This window comes from Podospora pseudoanserina, chromosome 4, assembly GCF_035222485.1.
Source record: "Podospora pseudoanserina strain CBS 124.78 chromosome 4, whole genome shotgun sequence".
Classification (NCBI taxonomy): domain Eukaryota; kingdom Fungi; phylum Ascomycota; class Sordariomycetes; order Sordariales; family Podosporaceae; genus Podospora; species Podospora pseudoanserina.
The window spans coordinates 106,387-127,668 of record NC_085923.1 but is presented as its reverse complement, the minus strand read 5'-3'; the positions used below and the strand labels follow the sequence as shown (position 1 = coordinate 127,668).

The 21,282-nt window shown below is 55.0% G+C and overlaps 11 protein-coding genes across 11 annotated transcripts; 4 read left to right on the top strand and 7 right to left on the bottom strand.

Annotated features, from left to right (window-relative positions):
• Positions 1–635: 635 nt before the first annotated feature.
• On the bottom strand, positions 636–2,297 carry QC764_400540 (uncharacterized protein; the record flags this gene model as incomplete). The annotated part of the gene is made up of 3 exons (XM_062946316.1): positions 636–767; positions 836–1,144; positions 1,197–2,297. The coding sequence occupies 3 exons, from the start codon at positions 2,295–2,297 to the stop codon at positions 636–638; spliced, it is 1,542 nt and encodes a 513-aa protein (XP_062799893.1).
• A 536-nt stretch (positions 2,298–2,833) lies between these two features.
• Positions 2,834–4,903, bottom strand: QC764_400530 (uncharacterized protein; the record flags this gene model as incomplete). The annotated part of the gene is made up of 1 exon (XM_062946315.1): positions 2,834–4,903. One exon carries the CDS (start codon positions 4,901–4,903, stop codon positions 2,834–2,836), a length of 2,070 nt encoding a protein of 689 aa, XP_062799892.1.
• Positions 4,904–5,371: 468 nt separating this feature from the next.
• QC764_400520 (uncharacterized protein) lies at positions 5,372–7,673 on the bottom strand (the record flags this gene model as incomplete). Its single annotated transcript, XM_062946314.1, has 2 exons — positions 6,286–7,673; positions 5,372–6,230 (listed from the first exon to the last, which is right to left on the bottom strand). The coding sequence occupies exons 1-2, from the start codon at positions 7,269–7,271 to the stop codon at positions 5,372–5,374; spliced, it is 1,845 nt and encodes a 614-aa protein (XP_062799891.1). The 5' UTR covers positions 7,272–7,673.
• Positions 7,674–7,899: 226 nt separating this feature from the next.
• QC764_400515 (uncharacterized protein) lies at positions 7,900–8,425 on the bottom strand (the record flags this gene model as incomplete). The annotated part of the gene is made up of 3 exons (XM_062946313.1): positions 7,900–7,965; positions 8,137–8,298; positions 8,375–8,425. 3 exons carry the CDS (start codon positions 8,423–8,425, stop codon positions 7,900–7,902), a joined length of 279 nt encoding a protein of 92 aa, XP_062799890.1.
• A 576-nt stretch (positions 8,426–9,001) lies between these two features.
• QC764_400510 (uncharacterized protein) lies at positions 9,002–10,228 on the top strand (the record flags this gene model as incomplete). Its single annotated transcript, XM_062946312.1, has 2 exons — positions 9,002–9,892; positions 9,962–10,228. Exons 1-2 carry the CDS (start codon positions 9,731–9,733, stop codon positions 10,226–10,228), a joined length of 429 nt encoding a protein of 142 aa, XP_062799889.1. The 5' UTR covers positions 9,002–9,730.
• Positions 10,229–10,748: 520 nt separating this feature from the next.
• On the top strand, positions 10,749–11,626 carry QC764_400500 (uncharacterized protein; the record flags this gene model as incomplete). The annotated part of the gene is made up of 3 exons (XM_062946311.1): positions 10,749–10,881; positions 10,927–11,264; positions 11,324–11,626. 3 exons carry the CDS (start codon positions 10,749–10,751, stop codon positions 11,624–11,626), a joined length of 774 nt encoding a protein of 257 aa, XP_062799888.1.
• Positions 11,627–11,919: 293 nt separating this feature from the next.
• On the top strand, positions 11,920–12,870 carry QC764_400490 (uncharacterized protein; the record flags this gene model as incomplete). The annotated part of the gene is made up of 1 exon (XM_062946310.1): positions 11,920–12,870. One exon carries the CDS (start codon positions 11,920–11,922, stop codon positions 12,868–12,870), a length of 951 nt encoding a protein of 316 aa, XP_062799887.1.
• Positions 12,871–13,365: 495 nt separating this feature from the next.
• Positions 13,366–14,751, top strand: QC764_400480 (uncharacterized protein; the record flags this gene model as incomplete). The annotated part of the gene is made up of 1 exon (XM_062946309.1): positions 13,366–14,751. The coding sequence occupies one exon, from the start codon at positions 13,366–13,368 to the stop codon at positions 14,749–14,751; it is 1,386 nt and encodes a 461-aa protein (XP_062799886.1).
• A 137-nt stretch (positions 14,752–14,888) lies between these two features.
• QC764_400470 (uncharacterized protein) lies at positions 14,889–16,280 on the bottom strand (the record flags this gene model as incomplete). Its single annotated transcript, XM_062946308.1, has 2 exons — positions 14,889–15,689; positions 15,738–16,280. The coding sequence occupies 2 exons, from the start codon at positions 16,278–16,280 to the stop codon at positions 14,889–14,891; spliced, it is 1,344 nt and encodes a 447-aa protein (XP_062799885.1).
• An 856-nt stretch (positions 16,281–17,136) lies between these two features.
• aif1 (Apoptosis-inducing factor 1) lies at positions 17,137–19,112 on the bottom strand (the record flags this gene model as incomplete). Its single annotated transcript, XM_062946307.1, has 2 exons — positions 18,627–19,112; positions 17,137–18,557 (listed from the first exon to the last, which is right to left on the bottom strand). Exons 1-2 carry the CDS (start codon positions 18,958–18,960, stop codon positions 17,137–17,139), a joined length of 1,755 nt encoding a protein of 584 aa, XP_062799884.1. The 5' UTR covers positions 18,961–19,112.
• A 37-nt stretch (positions 19,113–19,149) lies between these two features.
• QC764_0060120 (uncharacterized protein) lies at positions 19,150–21,278 on the bottom strand (the record flags this gene model as incomplete). The annotated part of the gene is made up of 2 exons (XM_062940498.1): positions 19,150–19,828; positions 19,879–21,278. 2 exons carry the CDS (start codon positions 21,276–21,278, stop codon positions 19,363–19,365), a joined length of 1,866 nt encoding a protein of 621 aa, XP_062799883.1. The 3' UTR covers positions 19,150–19,362.
• Between the last annotated feature and the right edge of the window lie 4 nt (positions 21,279–21,282).

Here is a 21,282-nt window from a genome sequence, read left to right as displayed (position 1 = left end):
GGAAAGCATCCCGTCAACCCGGGATCAAGACCTGCCTAACCCGGCTCACGAAGCCGTAGATGGTGTCCATTCCGTGACATCATGTGCTCCTTTCACGGCATGAATCGAAGTGATTCCCATCGCCAGCAGGTCGGCCGGGCCCGCTCACGGCTGGGGTGCGCCGCCGATGTTCCGGAAGCGATGCGGAGGAGGTTGCGGCTGTCGAAACGGGCGAAAAACGGAGGCAGACGCCCGCGTTTGCTAGGCCCGGTCTAGTTCTGTGGGGTCACATCGGGGGAGAACCCCATAAACTTGGGCACATATTTGGCCGAAGTAGGAACGTTATGGGGATTCTCGGTAGTCGGAAACGCTTTACCAGTGGCGCGCTTCAGCACTGCGCTTGACTGCCTCGTCTTCCCGCTCCAATCATTGTTCTGGATTGAGGTCTATTATGCTCCCCACAGCTGTAGGCTCTATTTGGGTCAGTTGAGAACCAATGTCTATAGGAGTTGGAATAATATCGACTCTCCCTCCTATCGGCCCTTGTGTGGGATTAGGACGATTGTCAAGACCTTGGGCTGGGCTAACATCCATTCGCAGGGCTCAATATGTCAATATGTCAAAGTTGCTTCCGGAAGTGTTCGAGCCTTGTGACCTCACTCCTCCCTGTATTCTGGGAATCTCTCGGTAATCCTCATCCACTGTCCACTCTGAATCAACAGACCGTACTCCTTCTCCCTCATCCTGCCTTTGGGGTCTGCCATCTCAAAGTCAAAGCGGCGGAGTAGCTGGTGATTGTTAGCCAAGGTGTTAATGCCAACAACTAATCAATCGAAAGCCTTGCCTCAATAATGACCTTGTTCAACTCCATAAAAGCCATCGGCTTGCCGAGGCAGACCCATCTCCCATACCCAAAAATCATCTCGACCGTGTCGACCATCTTCCTCTTGGTCACGGGGTCAACCTCGAGCCACCTCTCAGGTCGAAACACATCGGCATCTTCGCCAAAGAGGGCTTTGTCTTGCATGATCGCCCAGGCGTTCTGCCCGACCCTCGTGCCACCGGGGATAAACTGGCCGTTGATGTAATCCCCCTGAGGCGGTACTTGCTTGAGCAGTAGGGCCATAATAGGAGGCTGCATGCGAAGAGTCTCATAAATCACAGCCTGCCAACCGTCAGTCCTGTCTTCAGCAAAAACCCCCACACGGCAAACTCACCTGCAACAACTCCAACCTCTTCCCCTCCTCATTCTTCACCGGACTCGAAATCCTCCCCTCCCTCACCCCGTCGTCAATTTCTTTCTGCAATCTCAAATACACCCTCCTACACGCCGCCAAATAGAGCACGACCCCCCTCACCGCCACAGCCGTAGTGTCACTCCCCGCCACAATCTGAAACGGCACCTCCACCTCGCACTCCCGCTGCGTAACCCCATGCCGGACAAAGACCCCGAGCATGTCCTTCCTATCCTTCTCCGCCCCAGGGGCGAACCTCTCGGCGACGATCTCCTCAGCCATCTTCATAATCCCTCCCACCCCCCCGCCAGACTTCTTCTTCTTCTCCGGCCCAACAACCGCGAGGACGTGCTTGTTCGTCAAGATCTTGCCCACAACAGGCCAATCACTCATGATGCCCAACCACGCCGCCTGGTCGTTGATCGTTCTGATCCAGTCAAACATGTCCTCGTTCCGGTCTAGATACCCAAACTCCTTCCCATAAGCGACTCTGGTGATAACATCGAGCGTGAAGAACTGGGAGATTCTCGCAAAGTCCACCTTCCTCGTCGGGCCGCGTGGCTCGGAAATGCATCGCTTCCTGATATAGGACACAAGTTTGCTAATGATGTGCTCGATGTCGCTCTCCAACGATGGGACCTCCTTCGCGTTGTACCCGTTTGCGAGCTTGGCCCGAAGGGCGGTGTGCGCCGTGTTGGAGGTGCAGACAAAGAGGTTCTCGCCCCAGGGGTCGAGGCGGAGGGGGGTGTACCAGCTTGAGCGGGCATATTCCGTGCGGGCCGAGTTCATCTGGCGGATGAAGTCCGGGTCGGAGGAGAGGAGTTCTTGGGGGGCGATGCGGATGAGGGAGGAGGAGAACTTGGCGGGGAGGGCGCCGTAGACATGGGCTTGACGGGCTGTGGACCAGGCGTAGATTTTGTAAAGGTTGGTGAATTTGGCGAGGAAGGGGCCGGGGATGTGCGAGAGGGGGCGGTAGGAGAGGTAGTGCCAGAGGATGAGGAGGGCGAGGGAGGAGAGGGAGAGGATGGGGAGAAGGTGAAGGCTGGCAAGAGCCGCGTGGAGGGCTGAGGATATGGGGGACATTATGAAGTGGTGACCTACCTAAGGCACCTGGGCATACTGTGTGCTTCGGCCTTGCAACGTTGAGAAGACGAGTCGGGCTTATTTATGATGTCTTGGACGGCGAACAAGTCCGGCTCGGCTTGATAGAATGCGAGTGTGCCTATTATACTCGGGATACACACGACAGACATGTCGTCAAGCACACACAACCAAGTGATATCAGGGGACGCAGATCACGTCACCTCTGTGCTGACAACCCCATCTGCCGGCAGCGATAGACCCTCGATGCACATCAAGGGTCGCATTTACGAGCACCGTGTGGCATACCTATCTGACATGCCGAGGGCGAATCAAAAGAGCTTCCAAGGCAAGGGCCGTGGAATCCTGTACAAGACAGCACAATTGTCATGGTTACACAGACATGCCGTGAACGGCGTGATTGGCACAAGATGGATGGAGGGGGTCGTCTTGGGGTGAGGGGAGCATGTACGGCTGCCCTGTTCTGGTCGTCATCAGCCATGATGATTCTCTCCTTGATTGAGGTACCTCCACGTCTATCATGAGCCGGCTACCGGTAATACCTCCCCTTGCTCCACGCACAAAACACTTGTCAGATCATTCTTCCCATCGCCGATGATGAACAGAGCCGGTAGCACCGGCAGCTCAACCGTCACGGTAACCCCTTTGCTGCCATCGCTGTCTTGGCAGTCGACGAACTCCCGTCCGAGTTCAACTGCATCGCCTCGTTTGGGGGTGCTAAAACAAACATTTGCTCGATGTGCTCCGAACACAATGGCCAGCTCACTCGCCCTCCCCACGGCCACCGTCAGCTCCTCTTGTATCTCTTTGCTGACATCGCCACAGCAAACGCTCTTCAGCATCGCCAGCATGTTATCCTGGACTCGTTGACGATTGACCTGGACAGTCTTGCTGACCCCAGTGGCCAGACTGTTGCCATCCGCATCCTTTGCTGCAGCAGCATACAGGATAGACTGAAAAGTCGCCGAGCGCCACGAATTCGCATATCGATCCCGGTACAAAGGCCCAAACTCATTCTGTCCCAGAGGACCATTCTCGTCCTTTGACCCATCACCCTCGACGATTCCCTTCCAGCTCCGGTACAGTTCAAACAATGGCCCCCCATTGCCCCCAGGCCCCAGTGCTCCAAACCCGTACGGCACCGAGAAGAAGCCATCCAGGATCATGGCCCAGATGAGAGCCTTTACAAAAAGCCTCTCCTGGCCTTTTCCCTCTCGCTCCAGGAAGCTGGCCGCATCGATGCTCCTGTCGATTGTCATGGGGCCGAGATTGAACGTGATTGTGTCGACAGATCGCTTTAGTGCCCGGTATTCCTCCTTGAGACTCCTGTCAGACACAAGTCGCAGGTCAAAGTCGCCCGGTCTTTCCATCAGGACCTGCTTGAGGTCGGCAATTTGTCTTTCGTACTGTTCCCTTTCCCGAGCCGCCTGTTCGTCACGGTTCATCATGTAAACTGCCATCTTGGCGTCGGACTCTTCGATGCGGTGGCTGATCTCGGTCTTGTATTTTGCCGCCTGACTCTCCAACTCGATCTGGTAGTGGTGACGCAGCTCCTGAAGCCTCATGGTGCTTTCGTCTTTCAGTCTTTGTATCTGCTCCTCGTACCTTCTCGCCTGGTGTTTCTGCTCAGCCTTCAACCCGTGCACCTGCTGCGTCATCGCTGATTTCTCCACCTCATACTCGGCCTTGAGTCTCCTCTTCCCATCTTCCATCTTGTCAAGCAACGTCCGCAACTGGGAATCCGTCTCACTCCGGTGAACCTCCCTCTCCTTTGCAAACTTGACCTCCCTCTCCTCCACCATCCTCTGAAAATCCACCTCCGCGTCCTGCAGCAGCCTCGTCAACTTCCCCCTCTCCCCCTCCAGCTTGGCAACCTGTTTCTCAGAACTCTCCAACTGCCCCCTCCCCTCTTTCAACTCCTCCGCCAGCCTCTCCTTCTCCCTCGTCAAGTCATCATGCGCCTTCTTCCACTCCTCGGCAATCTGAAAGTTCTGCTTGGCGTTGTTCTTGAGATTGTTCAACTCCTCCCTCACCTTCTCCCCCTCCTTCTCCAGCTCCTTGACCCGCTCGACCGCCTCCTTGTCACGGTCGTGCAGACGGGTGAGTTCAACCAGCTGGTGCGTTCGTCTGGCCATGTCGCGGCGCGTGTCCTCCAGCTCCATCCCCAGCTTCATCTTCAGGTCCCGGATTTGTTCTTCATGGCTGGCTTTCAGGCGGTTCATCTCTGCTTCTTCCCATGGCGAGGGGGTGGGGGTGCCGTTGCGGGTCGAGGTTGAGTGTGCCCGGCGGTGGTGGTGGTGATGGGAGGAGACCCAAGGCTCGGAAAGGGTGATTTCTGCTGTTGGGGGTTGAGGTTGGGGTTGGGGTTGGGAGCTGGGGGGGTCGTGGAGTGGTGGGAGGGCACGGTCGAGGTCGAGAGATGTACTGGCTGGGAGTAGTGGTCCTGGGTCGGCTTTTGCGACGGTATGTGCCGTTTCGCGAGTTTCCGTGCGTTTGGGTAGGATTATCCGTTTCGTTGGAAGAGGCATCGAGTCGCGCTTCTTCTTGGTGCCGAATTTGCGAAAGATGTTTGTGGCTTGGGAGTCCATGGTTGGTGTGATGTGTGTGATTACTCGGGATACTGATGATCAAGTCAAGTGAAGCGATCCTCACCTGAAGGTTCACGAGAGAGCAACCTCCGGCAGAGAATCACAAAGAGTAAGGAAGAAAACCACCCACCCGGCTTTACCCCGCTCGACTGGCTTCCTCAAACCATTTAATCGGCCTTGGGATGCCAGCCAGATCTGTCTTAGGAGGTGTGGTTGTTGTCGGCGCCTGCATTGGCGTGCGTGGGCTGAATTCGAGGGGCCTGCTGAGCCACGCTGATATGGCCGTTTATTGGACGCCACCACGCAGCCTGCTTCTGACAAACTCCAACCGCTTAGAGGTCTGGCCACACCGTGACACCGTCCCTCTTGACCGGGGTCGTCACCAAGAGAAAGTCGTGGTACCTGTGAAGCGTGGATCAAATATTACTTGTTTCCATAGCTACTACCTAGGTGCCACATCTGTTCTCCTCACGCCTCCCTAGGTCTCCCCAGTATCCTTCTCAAAACCTCCTCCAACTTCCCCTCGGCATCCTCCACCATCTCCTTTGCCCGCCAAGCAACAAACCGATCAGGTCTCACCAGCACACACCCATCCTCCTCCACCTCCCTCTTCTTTGCCCAGTCAAAGTAGACATCTTCATAGTCCTGATGCCAGCCGATACTGTAGCTGTTGATCTGCAGTCCCAACTTCTCACCCACTGACTTTGCCGCCTCCTTCCATCTGCCTCCCCCAAACCCAGTCAGCAAGCAAAACTTCCCATGCCCAGCCAGATCAATCGTGCTCTTCATATTCTTCGCTGGTATCCGAGTGTTAACCCACACATGGGGCAGTCTCCTCCCCGGGTATGTCGTCACAACATGTGTCCTGACTTTATCTTCTGGCACCGCAGGCCCCGGCCCTGTCTCATCGTCAAGGTAGACTGCTGGTGAGTGAGAATAGTTCTGGTTCATCTCTATGCCCAGTCCGTGAAACTCGGTCGTTGTTCTCTCAATTCCCTTTCGGAATTCCCGTCTTCGCTTCCTTCCTTCTGGTGTCGCGGATTCGAATTCGGCGAGGATCTTGGCGCGCTCAGCTGGGTCGGGGGAGAGCATCCCGAGGGTTTGCTGCCAGGGGATGTGGTCTCTCAGTCCGTCGTTGGCTCGGGTGATGATGTCTACTCCCACAGGCTGTCTCTCAAGCGAGTAGGAGTCCAGCAGGCCGGGACTGGCCCTGCCGTCGAGCACGTAGGAGACCTTCCAGGCGAGGTTGAAGGCGTCTTGGAGACAGGTGTTGGAGCCTAGACCGTTGAACGGGGGGTGGCGGTGGACTGCATCACCCAGGCAGAACCTGTCCCAATGTCAGTTACATCAACACCACAATCACTCGTGACAAAAAGACTCACACATATCCCTCCTGATACCTCTCCGCCACCACCTCATTGATCCACCACTTGCTCGCGTGCACCAACTCCGCCTCAACGCTCTCATCCCCGATCACCTCCTTCACCCTCGCCAAATACTCCTCCTCGGTGGCCTCCATCTCCTCCCCCTTCAAATCCATCCCCGGCTTCGCCAAAAAGATAAACATCCACTCGGTCCAAGGCTTCACCATCCTCACAATCGCCGCCCACCCCCACGCCGGCGCCTCTCTGCCATCGATCCCCTCCTCCGGTTTAAACACCCAATGCAAGTTCCCCACCCTATGCGGCTCCATCAAATGCGTCAAATCCGCCCTCACCAGCACATTCAGTGCCAGCCCCTGCCCGGGCTTCTTGATCAACGGCAATCCCACCTCCCTCACAACCTGACTCCTCGCCCCGTCACAGCCAAACAAATACCTACACCTGATCTTATAACCCCGCTTCAATATCTCATCCCGCACCTCCACCTCCACCCCCTCGTCTAACTGCTTCACCTTTAGCAACCGCGTGCTGAACCTCACCCCCCACCCCCCCTCGGTTGCTTTCCGCACAAGCACCGGCTCGAGCAGCGTCTGCGGCAGATCAACGTGTTTGCACGGCGAAGCAGCCTCGTACGCGCCCTTGTAGATCGGGTCGTGGCCCCAGGAGTACACCCTCGCGTACTCCTCCCCCGCCAAAGACCGACACCAACGGGTGTGCTTCATGTTTGTCGAGGGGGTCGCAAGGGAGAGACACTGTTCCTCGAGGCCAATGTCTCGAAGTGTTTCGAGACCAGCAAGGTTGGTGATGTGCGCGCGAGGGGTGGGCGAGGTTCCCGGTGCTGACGCAAGCAGGAGGCCCTTTTTCCCGTGCGAGGCGAGGAAGCATGCTAGGGAGGCGCCTGCGGGCCCGGCGCCGATGATGAGGAGGTCGGTGGTGAGCATGTTGCCCTCCTCCCCGACTTGATCGGGGCTGATGCGGTCGCCCATCTTTGTCTCGGTGGTGTTGACAGTTGGGAAGCGGTTTTGTCACTGACGAGTTGGAGAATCGCTGGAGGTCATATAATAACCTCCCTCCCTCCCGCCAGCCCGGGTGTAATACTGCAAGTGGATCCAACCACCCGGTTCGCGGGTAATTAACGTGTCACAAAACCTGTGAGTCTCGCCGTCAAGAGGGGAAGGATTTCCTTACTCAGAGATGACCAAGTGGTGTGTGTGTTGCAGGCTAATATTGTCCAATAAACAGGTGTCGTTGTAGCCTGGTAACATTGGCCCTACCAACCGCCGCATTCAACCCCTCCCTCCCCCAACACCCCAACGTGCGGTCAACGCCTAGAATTGACAGCGGAGGTACAATCTGGGGAAACTAGAAAATCCGGGGGAGCATGGGGGCACGGGAGTGAGGGGCTAGCTTGCCCAAGTGCCGAGGTGGAGATGCGGGAGGGCGGACCGATTGGGTGAGAGATGCATGGATTGATAAGGTACGTTGCAAAAGGAGCTCCTCTGTACTCTGTCGTGTGTAAGGTAAGGTAGCCGTCTCATTCAGTATTAATGTCGTCTCTAGGCAGACCAATTCCACAACTAAAGCACCGCCCGCCCATCCTTGTAAAAGATGGTCTCACCACACATGTCGATACCTGGCCATCGGCATTGGTTGTAGATTTCCAAGGCACCAGCCGCAATGCTGCTCCACGACAAGAGTTCCTTGTCCTCCGAGTTCTGTTTCATTTTATCAAGTTTCGGGTGGTCAGTTTTGCTGTCTCGAAAATCAATGTCTGATGTGTTGCCGGAGAGCGCCGTAGTGTTCGTCAGACTGAGAGAAGGTCTTGTTCCATCCAGGGTAGTCCTTCTCCATCCGGGCCACGACGTCCTGGATGGTACCGCTCAGGTGAACAGTGGCACTGCCGGGGGTGTTGAGGTCGATGGGCACGTCCAACTCGATGGGAACGATGCTGTAGCCGCTGGGTGGACCGGCAGCTTCAGGGTCCTCCAGGATCTTGAGGAGACCACAGACCAACTGTAGTGAGAGACTTAGTTAGCACTTGTTTATTTCAGGTCGAAAAGTTGCTAGAAATCAAGTTGAAAATACCTACCCCGAAAGGTGCGAGCAAGACGCTGCAGACGTGAATGGCGAAGGAGAACATTGTAAACACACTCAAGAGTTAGCTGTGAGAATGTTTCTATGACTGGCAGAGGAAGGGTTTCGAACAATTCTGCCACAGGGAGAGACGATGTATAGGTGCCCATCTCGCAATGATGGCAGCAGGCAGTCTCCGCCAGTGGAGCAAGGCCGAGTTAAAGGAAAGTTGAAGCGGAAGCAGTTGCTCCTTCTATGCCCTTGAAATATTGATATGAAGTGGAGTGTCTCCGCCAACTCAAAGAGAAATTTCTGCGAGAAAGGAGCAGTCTGTCTAAGCCCTTCCAGAGCCATCTTTTATTCCGCAACTTGCTTGCGGGTCTTATCAAGCTCTCATTTCTGGGACTAATGGACTAATAAATAAGATTGAGAACAAGCTGTGAACTTGACCGAATGCCACGCATCAACCCGACTTGTCGCCCAGACAAAAAATGCATGGGAATATTCGATAGTGCTATATAATAGGGGACAGGTAGCAACTCTAGATGTCTATCAACTTTTATTTGTCAATGCAGACATCTAAAGGGCCAGATAATGCCGAAATGCCGAAAAAGTCGTATAGTGGCTTGAACAACCTTTGGATATTGCTTTGTTGGAGACCTTTTGTGACCCGGCCTGACACGGTTCGGCCCGGCATAGAATCAACGACACTTCGGATGCTCTCAACAGGGCTTACCTCTTCCAGTAACGCATTCTCCATCTCCCGAATTGTTTCAAGAGTGCCCCGGAGCTACCCTTGAAAACCCTGATTGTCCATTTGTCAGTGCTTCCTGGTTCCTTGGCATAGCAAAAAAGAAGGGTTTCACATGGGCATGAAGATGTGACGTCATCGATCAAAGACTCAACCAACTAGTGGGCATCGCGAGCTTCGACGTCAGCCAGACCGCCAAGATATTTGGCGGGATGCCGTCAGTGGCTGCTGCTCTCCCATCACGCGCCGGTCGCTACCCATGGCCAAGTCGACGGCCGCTGATCAACGATTCGTCCAACGGCATTAACGGCAACCAGCTTCAATTGCTGGCCAGTGCTGGTGCTGTCTTGTCACACCCGGCTCCAGCCCGTTGACAAGCACTGGTTGGCTTGGAGTCAATGCCATTTTCTCGTCATTTCTGTGGAATTCCAGATGTCACCGCGAGAAGCCTGATGTGCACCTTTGGGTTGCCATGATATAAATTCCTGTCTGTCCAGTCTGTGGTCAGATGAATTTCTTCCTCTCTGTTCAACCAGTTCACCATTTACATTCCACTACCTAGTGAAGCCAAGCTCCTCCAGCCCGACCACCAGCAACCCTCAAGCCTAAACCAATCACGCAATGGCACGAACAGGCCGCACCTCCGCCCGCACGGGGCTGGCCCCCTTCCTTTTGGCCTCCTCTGCCATCGTCTGGATCTCGGCCGTCATTGTCATGGGCATTCTTGCCTACCTCGTCTCTGAGGGCACCCGCGGCGACTTTGTCATCTACTCTCTGGTTATTGTATGTGTTTTCCCCCCACCCCCCACCCCCCACCATTGTTTTCAACGAGCACCCAGCTAACCTTTGCAGTCTGTCCTCACCACCATCTTCTACCTCGCCGCCTTTTTCCTCGCTGGTCGCCCTGGTTTCGTCTTGCTGTTCAACCTCATCTTTTCCTATCTATGGCTCGTGGTCGTGGTGTTCACAGCCAGCAGCTACACCTACAGCAACAGCTCCCTTCTCCATGCGGTCGAGGCCTTTAGCTTCATCGCCTTCTTCTTCCTGTTCTTCAACGTCCTTTACGACTGGCACAACGGCTTCTACCGCGGTGGTGCTCGCACCACTGCCGTTGTCTAAACACTGGGCGGCACCATTCTGATCAGAGACATTCGAAAACTCACACGACGCGAGACATGGTCTGGACATGATTTGGAGGACATATGTTTGGACTGGATAGGAGCTGGAAGAAGATATGGCTTATGATACCACCGATACCCGATACCCCGCTGAGACTGGCATGGATACTAATGGATTTATATCACAACGGAAGGAGGAACTGGGAGGACATTCTTTTTTTGTTGTTATTGACTTCATAATTATACCCGTCACAATATAATGGATTCGTCGATCTTTTGCCTTTGCTCTTGATGGTTGCCTAGCAAAAACCATATAATAAGTTATTTCCGTGGCGCAGGATGCAACGCTGGACAGTCGCCTACACTGGGTTTTGGTAAGGCACAGCCCCTGTCATTGAGAGCCAGACATGACTGGGCACCTCGGACTTGTATGTCGACGATGAAAAGGGGTGCCATCCCCTCTTTCCAAACGTGATCCATCCTCAACCATACCTACCTCTATCACTACTTGAACTAACAGAATGTTGTTCATTCTCACAACTGTACTGGCACATGTCGCCCAGGCGCATGTGGTTGTCACCTACCCAGGCTGGCGAGCCAACAACCTCGTCACGAATGCAACCTTTCCCTTTGGAATGCAGTGGATGTATCCTTGTAAGCTCTCCCCCAACTCTTGATGGCCACCATCGCTGACCGAAGGTGATACCGGTCAAAAAGGCGGCGGCGTCTCCCCAACCACCAACCGCACCTACTGGCCCATCTCTGGCGGCGCCGTCGCCCTCCAGCCCGGGTGGTTCCAAGGCCACGAGACAGCCCTCATCTACATCAACCTGGGCATTGGAGAGAAGCCGGAGAATTACTCCTTCCCCCTGACCAAGTTTTACATCAACGGCCCGACGAACAACCCCTACCCGGGCACGGTCTGCATCCCGAAGCTGGACGTTCCGGGGACGGTGTGGTCGACAAGAATCAAGAGCGGTGATCGGGCGAGCGTGCAGGTTGTTGAGGCGTCGAGCCATGGGGCTGGGCAGTTTAGTGTTTGTTATCCCAGTGATGTCTTGAGCTGGTGAAGTTGCTGATGACAATACATGTGCAGTGCTCCGACATCATTTTCACCGACGACCCTGCCTTGGTTCCGCAGGTGAATGAGACCAACTGCTTCAACTCGACCGAGATCAAAGTGTCGAGTGTTTACCTGCCCGGGACGCCGCCGAATGAGAGCTGTAGCACGCCGAGCGTAGGGGAGTCGGGGAGGGGGAATCTGTTCGCTGGGGTGGACACACCAGCTGCTGCTGAGACGAGTGTTGCGACGGGTGGTGCAGAGGGGGCGAGAGTTCCAGTCATGATGATGAACTTGGTGGTCGTGGTGGCTGGGGCGCGATATATTGGCGGGTTTTGAGGGATTGTTGACAGAAGAATGGAAATAACGATACCGAGCGTGTAATCAATACAATTCTTTGTGACTGCCTTGACCTCTTTGGGCAAGTGGGGGAGGTAATGACATGAAATACATCAACGTCACATCGCAGACGCGCTATCCCTGTCGTAAACACGACCCCCAGTCGCGCGTTCCCCTCGCACAAAGAAATACAAACAAAGTCTTTGTTGTTGTTATTTCCAACTTTACACAAATATCACGCATGCGCATGTGAAAAGAAGAAACACCGCAGCCGTCACACGGTCGACAACAAGATGTTATACTCTCCCGAGTTGACCATGAACTCTCATGGCAGCAGCAGCCACGAACGCGGTCACTCTCGAAGGTCCTCACTGACGTCGTCGCATCCATCGTCAAGAAGACGCCACAGCAACCACCCCCGGCCTGGACTAGCAGGCGCTGCCGAAAATGGTCCACCTACCGCCCGGTCCTCCCCCAAGATGCCGCGAATGGTGCGGTTCATAACGGCGGGGCATCAGGTGGCTAGCGGACGTGTGCAGAAACAGAGCCATCATGTCGAGAGGGGTGCCAGTGAGAGCCCAGCGGCGAGGGCTGCGACGCAGATGTTGCGGAGGACATCAGGTCGACCAGCATCAAGCCATGCCGATATGCCTGCGATGAGACCACCGCCGCACTCACCACGACCTTCTCACCACCTGCAATCACCGCGATCATCTCACAGTCACTCACCACGTTCACCCCGACACGCTTGCACCCCTTCATCAGCATCCCTCTCAGGATCACTACCTCCCGGACAACAAGCCGAGATGTTCCAACCACAGCAGCGCCGAAAAAGACGCGCCGTCTCTCCGCTGAGAATATCACCAGACCCTCGGCAGGATAAGGAGACACAGGAAGACATGGTCGACACCCAGCCCGTGACGGAAACACCACTCTCCAAAACCCCACGAACTCCCCTGGCGGATATCACACCTCCAACCTCGGCCTCGAGCCAAGAAACAATTGACTGCGGTAGTGACGACTGGGACGAACCTTCACAAGATGAAAACGACCAGCAAGTCGAACACGCACCGCCACGGCAGAGAACTCTGAGCCAGTCGGTGGATTTGCTCACAGAAGGAGAAGTGAGGAGCCTGTTGGTGTTATACGCCAAGTCGGACCCTTCCCTGTCACACTTTATACACGAGGTGTCACTTTCCAGGGTGGAGAGGCCGAGTGGGAGGGCGCTCACGGCGAAGGGGTAGTAGTTGAATACCGATAGGTGGCCGAAACTGTGCATCACGTCACAACACCCCCTTACCCTACGCGCCCGAGTTGGGGTTTCTGGAAGGGGAGGCACCACTGACTGATACGACACGGCTTGTGATACCTCCATCCGGTGGTGTGTGTTGCCTTTGCGGCCACGTGGTTTGCTTGCTTCCGAGGTGAGATTGCACTGCCTTGCGGTTTTGACACTCCAGGCTGCTTTCCGGAGCGGTGATACTGATGTTGTGTGTTATCTTGCAGCTCCAAAATAGCCGCCGAGGAAGCCAACCAACATCAGTTTGGACGGCTTGATGACCGGTCTTCGGGGCCGGTTCTTGTCAGTGTACGAGTGATTTGGGCAAAACGTCCAGGCCGTTGGTTAGCCTGTGTATGAGCCAAACTCTAACCCCCGGGTGCCTGGGGGGAAATTCTTTTTTGTTGATAATTATTGCGGGGGTTGGGCTGCCCGGCATGATGTTTATGATGGACTGATGATGCATGTATATATCCCTCTGTCCCAACCTTTGTTTCTCATCTATGTCAGAGAGCAGGGGCAGCTTCATTTCAGGGTCAGGGACTCACTCTCACTTTTTACACATACCTTACACAGTCTTGGCTTTCGAAAAGCATTTTCCTTTGTCAATACGGCCATCCACTATTTAATCACAATGATTACTTACTTTTACCTTTCGGTCCTCCTCCACCTGCTACTATCCCCCCTCCCCCTCATCGCCGCAACCCCCCTCCTCCCACCCCGCTCACCACCACCAACCCTCTCCTTCAACCCAATCTCCCCCCCGATCCTCATCCACCCGAACGCCGTCTACCCCCGCGCCACCACCCTCTTCAACCTCTCCTCCCCCACCCCCGACAGCCCCCTACTCCTAACATCCTACACCACCACCCACCACTCAAACGGCCTCAAAACCCTCTCCGCCAGCACCTCCAGCCATCATCCAACCCCAACCTGGACCTTTCTCTCTCACATCTGGACAGCCAACGCGTCGACCCACGAAATCGACAACCCCTTCGCCCTGCAGCTCCCCAACGGAAACATGCTCTACGCCTTCCGCAACCACGACATCGACCCGCTAACAAGAAAATACACCTACTACCGCATCACGCTGTGCGTCTCCACCAACTTTGGAAGAACATGGGAGTTTCTCTCCCACGCCTCTGAGCGGGCAGCGAAGAAAGAAAACAACGGGTTGTGGGAGCCGTTTTTGAGGGTGGATGGCAGGGGGAGGGTGCAGGTTTACTATAGCAGTGAGAGGGGGGTCAACAGGCAGGATAACATGCTTAGGGTGAGTGGCGATGGTGGGCGGACTTGGGGGGAGGAGGTTTTGGTGTCGAGGGCGGGGGAGGGAAAAGAATCAAGGGATGGGATGGTGGGGGTTGCTGAGGTTGGGGGGGAGGAAGAGGGGAGGTTGGTTTGTGTTTTTGAGACCACTACCGAGGAGGAGGGGGGGAGGAGGTTTGCGGTGGGTATGGTGGAGAGTTTTGATGATGGGGAGACATGGGGGCAGGGCACGAGGAGGAGGGTTTATACGGCGAGGAAGGGGAAGGATGCTGGCGCGCCGCAGGTCGTGAGCGTGGGCGGGGTTTTGGTGGTGAGCTTTATGACGAATGAGGGGGTGAGTGAGTCGGAGGGCGGGGAGGGAGTGGACGGGGGGGAGATGAAGATTGTTTTGAGCAGGGATGGGGGTGGGAGATGGGAGGGGGTGGGAGATGGGAATGGAGAAGGGGAGAGGGCAGCGGTGGCTGCGGGGAGGGGGAGTCATTGGCCGGGGTTGTTCAGGTTGGATGATGGGAGATTTTTGGGCCTGTATTCGGCTGATGGGGTAGGGGCTGTGAGCAGGATTTTTGAGATTAAAGGCTGAGAGGTGGTAGACACTGGTGAAGTGTGGTTGGGCTTTTGACGTTGTTGGACTAGTAGTAATACTCAGGTTGGCGAAATATCTTCATGTAAGTAGGGAAAGACTTTTGTTTCCGATATTCTCATTCTGCTGTCCAAGTGTTATCGAGACCTCTCTCTGAGTTTTACCACCACGCCAGACATCATCGCCATAAAGTAGCACTCCATGTTTCCTTCTTCCGGCATCTCGACAATTTCGACTTGAAACTCCGCCAGCAGCGCAGTGACCACTTTGAAGACAATCATCTCAGCCAAATACCTCCCTGGACACGTCCTGCCTCCCCCACCCCAAATTAAGTTACTTCTCTCCATCGCTCTTAATCTTTCCAGGTCCTCAATCAGCCACCTTTCTGGTCTGTACTCCAACCCATCCACCCCAAACACATCTTCATTGAACGCATGTAGCCCAAGCGGACTACAGCCCACAGTTGTGCCTGCTGGAATGGCATACCCCCCTATAACACATCCATCCTCCGGAACTGTTCGGGGCAAGCTCATGCCTATCACCGGCCACAGCCTCTGTGCTTCCTTGATGGCGGCTTGGGTGTACCTCAGTTTCGTAACATCTTCCAAATCATATCGTCTCTTGTGTGGCCCACCCTGCAGACAGCTGCTAATCTCTGCAAAACATCGTGCCTCGACTTCAGCATGCGAGCCAATCATGGCAAGAACCGAGGTTAGTGTAGCGCACAACGTCTCGTGTCCCGCGCCGAAATTCGTGACTGCCATCCGCCGGAGGTAGTTGTCAGTAAACTCGTCAGGCCGGGAGAGGTGAAGCTGTATCAAGTCGGTGAGCAGGTCCTCTTTCACTTCCGGTGATTTGTTTTTCTTCACTTTAGCTTTTGCGCTTTGTGAAGGGGCCAGAGCGGCGGTGATTCGTTTCGACACCTTTTGATACACCGGCTACTCTCTGTCAGCTCAACCGTTGACAGACCACCATCACACACATACCGTGAAGAAAGGTTTGAACCCCTTTGGCGTCGCAAAGGTAACTCCCCAAGCATCCGCCCAAAACCTCCCTAACCACTTCCCAACCCTTTTCCCCATCCCAGAGTCCAACAGCGACACCTTTGTCACAACAGGAAACAACCCAAAAAGGCTCTTCCTTTTCCATCCCATATAGCTCTGCTTACTCGTCCCCCCATCACTCCCACTCTTGATATACCCCGGCGACCACCCCAGCACCACCGCCCCCAAGCACTCAACAGCAATGATATGCATCCACTCCTTCAAGTCAACCGTTCTCACGCCCCCTCCACAGCCCTCAATGACCTTCAGCCTCGCAACAGCGGCAGCAACAACCCCATCAACCGCCCCCTCAAACCTTTTAACATTACTGGCAGTATACACCGGCCCAATCAACCTCCTCTGCAACCGATACCTCTTCCCATCAAACTCCGACAGCAAATCCAACGTATCCGGCCACACAAGCCCCAAGTTCCACTGGTTTACCGAAGCCGGTTTATTCAACGCCGTAGCCACTGCTTCTCCCATCAGTCTCTTTCTCTCCTCCAACCAAAGCAAGGTCCATCTCTGGTCGGTTCAAAGCTCACCATAAAACTCCCCCTTCCCAAACCCACTCGTGACCCCTTATTGGGTAGGTAAAACCCCCAAATCAGCATCCCAATCACCAAACCCCAACAGATGAGTACCCAGTACCTACCATAAATCTCTTTGAACCCCCCCACCCCACAAACCCACACCTCCCCCGGCCCAACCCTCACGACAGGCCCATGTGTCTGATGCAACCACTTGGTCAGCTCCCTCACCCGTCCCTTCACCACCCACCTTGCCAACCAAACATTCGACACTGCCGCGAGCTTCGGCCCCGGTATCCCCGCCAAAGGATGCAGATACACCCTGTAGAAGGCGAGTGTGGCGATGGTGGTCAAGACAAAACAAAGCGACCACCCCAGGAGCTGGGCGGTAACGGTGAAAATTGTGCTCATTAATAACAAATTCAAAAAAATAAACATCAAAAGAATGGGGTTGAAGCAAAGAGAGCGTCGGAAAAATGCATCGTCGCGGAACATGGCCGTTGTGTTGTCGCAGGTCTAAGTTGACTCGGCCACGCATTTTCTGTGACAAGCTGAAGCAACGTCACAGTTTTTCCTCTGAACAAATAGGGTTAGGGTTGGTTGCTTTGAACAACTAGTGCCATCATCATGGATCATGTCAACGAGGTGGCTGGCATTATTGGCCTCTTGATAGTGATCGTATATTTGTAGTTCAACTTGAACCCTCCATCACACAAACAATTCAAAATGCCCAGTGTTCAAGTGATACACTCATCCTTAAGCCACGGATAACAACCCCCCCGAAACTTGAGAGAGCCTGTGTTCACACAATCCTAATTCGGTGGACCGAGACTCAGCAAGTCGAGCCCCCTTTCCAACTCCGACTTGCTCGGCAGCTTGCCCAGCGGCAGCAGCTGCGCAAACTGAGCCATGACTGGGTCCTTGCCCATGCTGGCCATGGCCACGACAGTCTCCCCCTTGGTGTAGTAAGCCACCCACTTGCCCTCGTCAAAGCTGCCCTGAACAACCACATCATCAAACCCGCTGGCCTGTGTGTTGCCGGAATAGCGCATCTGGGCACCCAGGGCACTCCAAAAGATGGGGGCGAATGGCTGCGACTTGAGGTTGGCGCGCGCTGGGTTGGTGATGTGTCCAGCCGCAATGCGTCCAGCTTGCTGGGCAACGTTCCAGTGCTCGATGCGGACGTATTTGCCGTCACCAGCGGGTCCGTGGTAGGGGAACGAGGCAATGTCTCCAATAGCATACACGTCCTTGAGACCCACCACAGAGAACGACTCGTCGACCTTGAGGCTGCCATCTTCCTCCAACCTGACAACGCTGTTATCTTTGAGGTACTCAGTCGCCGGAACAACGCCAACACCCAAAATAACGAGATCAGCGTCAAGCTTGGTGCCATCCTTCAGGTGAACTGACCCGACCACGGATGGGTCAGAGCCCGAGGGCTCGGCCTTCTCAACGCCAGCCGACATGTAGAACTTGACGCCCTTGCTTTCCACCAGCTTTTGGATGGCACCACCAACCTTCTCACCGAGAACCCGCTGAAGTGGAACCTGTTCCATTCCCACCACAGTCACATCATTGTCCTTGGAAGTGGCCACAGCCAACTCCATGCCGATGAAGGAGGACCCGACGATAACAATCTTCTTGCCCTTCTCCCCAATAGCCCTGTTAATGTTCTCGGCATCGCGGACGTTTCTGAGGGTGAAGATGTTGCCCAGCACCTTGAAGCCTTGGAGAGGAAGCACTCTTGGCGTGGCGCCCGTCGCGAGAATAAGCTTGCTGTAGGCAAACTTGCCGCCAGATTTGGTCGACACCGTTTTGGTGGCAAAGTCCACGCCAGCCACCTCGTCCTGAACAATATCCACATCGCCCTCCTTGTACCACTCGGCGTCTCTCCACTGGAGCTTGTTGAGGTCGGTCAACAAAGCCTTGCTGAGCTTTGGTCTGTCAATGGGCAGGTAACCTTCGTTGCTAATGACTGTGATGGGGCCGGTGTACCCCGTCTCGCGAAGGCCTTCTACAGCCCCAAGAGTTCCAGATCCACCTCCAACAATAACGACCTTGTCGCCTCCCGTGGCCTTGCACTTGAACTTGGGCTTGCGGTGGCCGGCTTTGATGGTAGCGGCCTCACCGGTGATGTAAACAGCGCCGTCTCTCTCGGTAGCCTTGAAAATGGGAAGGGCATCGAGGGCGGGGGCATCTTCGACGTCGCCGGTCTTTCCGTTGAAGCAGGCTGGGAAGAACAGTGATCAGTAAGAGCACAGCACGACATGGGAGCATGTCAAGCAGGGAAGACGCGTACCACCGTGCCACGGGCAAGTGAGCTTGCCATCTGTTCCCAGCACACCCTTGACAAGAGGTGCTCCGTAGTGGGTACACCTGGGACCGGTGGCTTGGACAACACCTCCGGCGTTCAAGAGGAGAACCTTGGCATCGAGACCCTCGACCTCCACTTCTTGCTTGTCACCAGGCTTGAGATCCAGGGACGTGACGCCCTTGAGCTTGTATTCCTGAGCCATTCTGGTCGTTATGGATGTTGCAAAGAATCGTGGAACAAACGGTCGGACGTGGAGGGGCAGTCCCGATGCTGTTATTTGGGTGTTGCGAATGCGAACAAGACGCGACAGAACTCTCATCAAGGGTGATTTATAAGCAGGGTATCAGGCGGGACAGGCGCAGGAGAGATGATGAAGCACGTCAATGGCACGAAGACGAATATGGGATGGAGGCGTGGGAGGTGAGGGGAATGGCCCGTTGTCATGCAGCAGCTGCGGACAGCTCGGGGGGGAGGGCATCTTGGGGGGGGGGTGGAGGGCACAGAGGGGCAGTAAGCAGCATTCGGGAGCTCTCCCATTGGTCAATCAAGAATTGATAAGGTTATCGATGAACTCTGATTGGATGAAGGTCGACAAGAGGTGTCGTCATTGTGGATCCGGGATTTGGCTGTGGACACTGCGAGCCGTCCCTTTGCCAAGAGAGGCCATCGATCTTGGGGACAGGTCCAGTTGCAATTTCATGTCAATCATTCATTAAGACGTTTAGGAAATGGCCTCTCCCAGATCCATCCCCTGTGGATATTGGCCATCTAGCCAGTCGACAATCGTCTGCCCCCCCAGACCATTGCTCATATCCAGTGTCCCAAAGTCGACTGCTTCGGTATCCCAAAACAATGGTTGCTCGACATTCTCATCATCGCCATGCTCAGGCTGGGCGATTTCCTGACCCCAACTCGCTTGGCCAGACATCATGAGCAGTCGTTCCTGAAGCGCCTGTCGCTTCATCTGAGCCATTGCGACTGCCGCCTCAGCACGCCGCTCTAGATCGGCAACGACAACATGCAATTGGGTGAGCGGCACCGTGACAGACAAGTCTTTTACTTTGTTCAACATCCGAACCAGCCATTGGGTGATCTGCCTGTCTTCTTCCAAGTCCTCGTGTCCGGGGGACTGGAACATGTTGGTCAAGATAATGACTAGACACGACAGCAATGCCGCCAAATTGGCCCTGATGATCCGGTCAGCTGGAATGATCCTCACAAATATCGCGGCACTTACCAGATATTAACATCACTCTCGGGCAATTGCATAAGGGCTCGGGAAAATTCCCTGCTGAGCTGGACACATCTCTTCCAAGCCGACGGCAGCGGGGGCTGTTGGTTAATGCAGGACTTCCGTTCGTCGGTCCTGCCCATCTGCAGCGCCATCAGGCTGCGATCCGAGATGATCTTCATCCAAGCAGCCTGCTGGCTCCAGATTCCATGCACCATGACCATACAACCAACAAATGACCCATATAGCGCAGACATCAGGATGCGTTCCATCCGACCCAGGCGACTGTTGATGGCATCAGGTAGCATCTCGGCCGGGATGTTTGACCTCCAGTTTTCCAGCAGATATGTCAGTCTGATCACGCGCGCTTGTCTCTCGGCCATGGATATCTTGCTGCTCCGCGTGGAGTACAGCATGTCATATGTTCGGCCTTGAATATGCGCCAAGCGAACGCGCAGACGGAAGTAATTCACCCGCACTAGACCGTCGCCCGTGTATATGTCGCCCACCCCGTCCGCCGGATCGCTTGACGGAAGGTCCTGGTCGATATCAGCATCCAATTGTATCGACGGCGTGTGATGCTTCAACGAGATTTCCTTGTCAAGCATGTAAGCAATCCAAAACAAACGACACCTGTGCAGTCCTTGCTCTTGCGGGTACGACACCTCGATGTTGTTCCTACTTTGCATCTGCAGCCGATGGACTAGCCGAACAGCAGCACCTATCAGCACAGCTCCTTGCTTGGAGTTTGCCATGGTCTGGTAGAGGATCACGAGTCCAAGCAACGTCTGAAGGCCCAGCAGATCTTGCTCGCGCGTAACCAGCTCGGCAAGGACGGATTGGGCGTTGTTCATGTACCCCTTGAAAGCCGTCTCTGCCTCGGCAAAGTTCATATCTTGGATCGGCGTAGTGGGGATCCATGACCCAAGAGCCAACACAATGTTGACAGCCGCCCATGCCGCCCAAGTCCTGCGGGCGGGATGGGTGTACCAGTCATGTAACATGCGCATGAATTCAGCTTGGCTGAACAACGGGATGGCCTGGTTGATCTGGGAAAAGTACGTGTTGATGATGGGGAGAATTTCTTCTAGTGGGGGCAAGTTAGGTGAGGAGGCGCGGATGACGGATTCGCTTGGGCTGGAGGTTGCGGTCGAGCCTGCACTGGGGCCGGATGTATCGGTTGACGAGCCGGGCATAGGAAGGGTATTGCGTACCCTGACGGCGTTGTCAAAGTCGCTCTCCTCGCCGCTGGACATGGTTATAACCCTCGACTCGGGAATTCGATTTGCGCTGGCGAGGGCGGCCGAGGCAACACTGAGGACTTGTTGTAGCTGCTCCTCAATGCGGGCGAGACGTGACTCCAGGCCCTGGATTTTGGCGCTATGCTCGCTGCGTGGCATCAGCATCGCT